The sequence below is a fragment of the Mastomys coucha genome, unplaced genomic scaffold (genome assembly GCF_008632895.1).
Source record: "Mastomys coucha isolate ucsf_1 unplaced genomic scaffold, UCSF_Mcou_1 pScaffold7, whole genome shotgun sequence".
Taxonomy (NCBI): Eukaryota; Metazoa; Chordata; class Mammalia; order Rodentia; family Muridae; genus Mastomys; species Mastomys coucha.
In genome coordinates, this window is record NW_022196913.1 from 107,123,276 (window position 1) to 107,127,028 (window position 3,753).

The following is a 3,753-nucleotide window of genomic DNA, read 5'->3' on the forward strand; positions in this document are numbered from 1 at the left end:
GGCCATGGACAAACTGTAAAAGTCCTGATTGGAAGACAGAGCCACACTTGTTTAAAATGATGAAGTCATTTTGTGTGTGGACCCTCTTCCTCCTCCTATTTGCTTTGTGTACACCTTGCTACTTCCAGAGGTTCATTTAATAGTTAAGCAAAATATTTAAAGGCAGCATGCTTCGGTGTTTTGTGTAACCGATGCTGACCTTCTCACTCCTCTAACAGACACTGGCTGGCATGGGTCTTTTTAAAGTATCACTGCTTCTTGCTAGTTAAGGAGACAGCATCTTTGAGATTATAGCTCATGCGCTTCTCCCACTCCCATCTTTATATTTTAGTTCATTCCCAACCTCAAGACCTCAGAAAAATTATACCCAGAATCATTTCATAAAGGTTATAAAAGCTGAGCCCGGGAGGAGACATGAGGGTCTCTCGGGCTCATTAAGAGGTAACTCCTCTTTGTTCCGAGGGAATGCATAAATGTGCTAGGCAATCCATGACCAGAGTCTCAGTATGCAAAAGGGTGACAGGTTTAATTAGCGGAATTGACGGTAGCGACAAAATGCTAGTAAGAAGGGCCTTTGCTGCAGGGCAGAGGGACCAGGGAACAGGAAGCCTCTGCTGATGGCACAGCTCCAAGAATGCCTAGTGTCCTGTGCACTTGAGTCAGGATCCTGGGAACTTGACTCTGTGACATTTCCCTGACCTTAAATGAAAACCCATTTTCTGGTGCACTTTGAAGTGTATTTTATATCCCCTGCCAGGAGCTGGGGTGGCTATATATTGGCTGGGGTTTTTTTTTGTTTTTTTGTTTGTTTTTTTTTATGTTCTTTTGTGGGTTCTTTTTTTTTTTTTTTTTTTTCATTCATAACACTTAAGAAAGATGCATTGGCTTGGTGAGTTCTATCTACTTAAGTTCATTGGAGTTGGCCAGAGGGAGTGACGTTGATTGCATGTTTGTATCAGAAGAGGTCATTTTAAGCATTTTTCTCTCGCAGCTTTTTAAATTGGTCTCTGGGGACACATGGCTTTTCGATTGCTCTGTGTTACAGCAGGGACTTAACCATTTGCTGTCTGAGAACAGGGGATACCTCCGTGAAAGTCCTGAAACTGGACAGTGTTGAATTTCAGGAGGTAGAAGTGGTGGAGCGTCTTTGGTACTGACAGCTGCCCAGCATGCATGCTGTTGCTGGTGTGGTGTCGCTGAGGGAGTGCCTCCTGCAGTTCCCATGTAGAGAACCTGGAAACAGGCTGCAACTTTTCTCTTGTCAGTCTGTCCTTTCCACTTTGGCGTCTGGTTTTCCCTCCCTTTTTCCCCCCCAAATTATCTATTATTTCTTTGTCTTTGCTGTTGGAAGAAATTAGGATGGTCCTTTTTCATTCTCTTCAGAGTTTCATTAAAGGCTCTTAGATTTACTCCAGGAGGGAATTTTTCTTGGTGTCACTTGCTGTTCCCAATACAAAGGTCACCCTCTTCTCAAGGCCATCTTGTCACTGATGACATGATCATTTTGTGTTGTGTTCGCAATATTTTTAAGTAAATCCCCTTTGTGTTTCTTTTATTAGTCCATCAGAGACATGTATCTCCTGTATGACATTCACCACTGGTTCTGACAGATGAAGCTCCTGGGACCTCATGACAGTGGCCTAATTATGATTCGTCTTCCTGATTTTAGGGCAAGAGGAGTGGACTAACTCAAGACATAAAGCTCCTTCGGCGAGGACGGCGAAGGGCGTCTACAGAGACCAGCCATATGGCAGATACTGATTGTACTGTCTGATGTTGTGAAATAGCCAATCTCCACCGTCCTGTATACTGTTCAAAGTAATTTTTTTCTATGACCAATCCCTTTTTAAATAAATCAAAATGCTTAAAATCTGAATGGATGGAACTTAAAACCACTTTGTTGAAGCATCCACTTGGCAGGGAGAAGAAGGACATGTAAAATTTTGTTATTTGCAGTCTGTATATGAAAACTAGGTTATGAAAAGGAAAAAAAAATAACTTTGATTAACTAGTGTTAAACAAAAAGATAGGTTTACTAAATATGTTAATCCATTCTTTAACATAAGCCTCACCTTTCATTTTAAAGGTTTCCGTAGAATTTAGTTATTTTATCTTTCAGCCATATGCTAGTTTTTTTTCCTTTCTTTCTTTCTTGCCAACTTGCGTAAAAAGGGAGCCGATTACAAGTGCAGACAATGTGGTATTCTTTTGTAACTGAGTCCTGAAATGTTCTGTAGTGTTAGGCAAAGTCTCCTCTTGCTTGATACTAAATAAACTTTTGAAAGAAATTTTGTGTGTGTGAGCTAACGATTTCATGTTTTTTTTTCTATTTAAAAAGTCCTTCATAAATAGCTGTAAACAGGGAAAGGGTTCCTCTAACAGTGCTTGTCATAAAAGGGTCACACTAAATATTGTACAGCTTCCTTTAAAAGTGGTATAAAACTAAATGTGCCATGGTATACTCACCATAGGTTCAGATGCGGTCTAAAGAGTCCACACGGTATCAAGCTACTCAAGTGGCACGTTAAACCCATGCAAACCCAACCTGACTTTAAAATTGGTTCTAAAATAACTACTGGCTTTTCTGAAAAGGATGTGATCAGTTTTCATCTTGTCGAGCGTTTTTTCACTAGTGCAACTTTGGATTTTTTATGAGACTTTTGGTACCTTAATGAACACCTCGCTCCATGCTGGAAGCATAAACACAGAGCTTTTAAAGACATTCTGACTTGCCTAATTGAGGTCGCACTCGCCAAGGCTGAGGATGTGTAACCCTTAAACGGTCTTCATTTTCAAAGGTAAATAAATGAAATAAGATTTTAATCTCACTTAATTTATCTTAATATATAACTAATAAAGCCAGGGAGATTACAACTTAGCCGGTTTCATTATCCATTCTAGAAAGGTTTTAAGATCACCTAAATTCTCATTTTAAAAAGTTTAATTTGCTTTAGTCATCTAAAAAGCCTTAGTCTAGCCAGTTTAATTGGGGCCAATTCTTCCCTATTAAACAACTGTAAAACCTCATAACTAGTTGTGTGTAATACATCGTTTGGTTAATAATTGAGGGCGTTCTTAAAAGTGACAAGGGTTTAATAAAGTTGTTTGTTAATCATCTGGCTTAAGTTTTAATGGTAGATTATGTAAAATGTTTATCTTTAGTTTCAGGGTGGGGGGCTTCCTTATATTTATTTTGAGTAAACAGATTTCTTCTTTTGTTAGGAAATGTCGACCACCTTGGACTGTCAGAGGAGCTCAGCGTGACTTAGAGCAAACAAAGGTAAGAGCCTTTTGTCCAAGATTCTGAGTTACTGAGGAGATGGGGGACAGTTCCTGCTAATGCAGTGGGGTGAAGCACGGTGCTCTGACTACCACTTCCCTTGTGACAGCACCCTCGGGTCCAAAGAGAGCTCCTGGGGCAGCAAGGAGACATTCACTGCATGACCAGGCCAGAGGCTAGGCTCAAGCTGTCAGCACCTGGGTTCCTAGCATAATTTTCTATGAGAATGGAACAGTTTGGTAGACAGTCTGCAGAGGTTTTCTGGGTCCTTAACTTAAAGCAGTCTGCCAAACTGCATGTTAAGTGTGAACCTTTCATTTTTACACATATGTGGGAAAGCAAAAAGTTATCGAAATATACAAGCAATTGTTCAAAGCCTGGCCTTGGAGAGTGCTTGGTGCTTCTGAATCTTGAAAGTTAGGGCTTTTATAAAATAAAGTCGAACCAGGTGTTTCATACAGTTCTTTCTTTAA

General features: G+C 40.0%; 1 protein-coding gene and 1 long non-coding RNA gene across 3 annotated transcripts in view; both read left to right on the forward strand.

The window, feature by feature from the left end:
* Window positions 1-2,288, forward strand: part of Khdrbs3 (KH RNA binding domain containing, signal transduction associated 3) — a 158,966-nt gene extending 156,678 nt beyond the window's left edge. For both annotated transcript variants that reach the window (XM_031359407.1, XM_031359408.1), the window contains one exon: window positions 1,670-2,288. In XM_031359407.1, the coding sequence (XP_031215267.1) occupies window positions 1,670-1,761 (92 nt within the window). In that variant the 3' untranslated portion in view covers window positions 1,762-2,288. The remainder of the gene's footprint in view (window positions 1-1,669) is intronic.
* A 611-nt stretch (window positions 2,289-2,899) lies between these two features.
* Window positions 2,900-3,753, forward strand: part of LOC116082494 — a 6,900-nt gene continuing 6,046 nt past the window's right edge. Inside the window, exon 1 of the long non-coding RNA XR_004115335.1 lies at window positions 2,900-3,280. This is a non-coding gene — a long non-coding RNA (uncharacterized LOC116082494). The remainder of the gene's footprint in view (window positions 3,281-3,753) is intronic.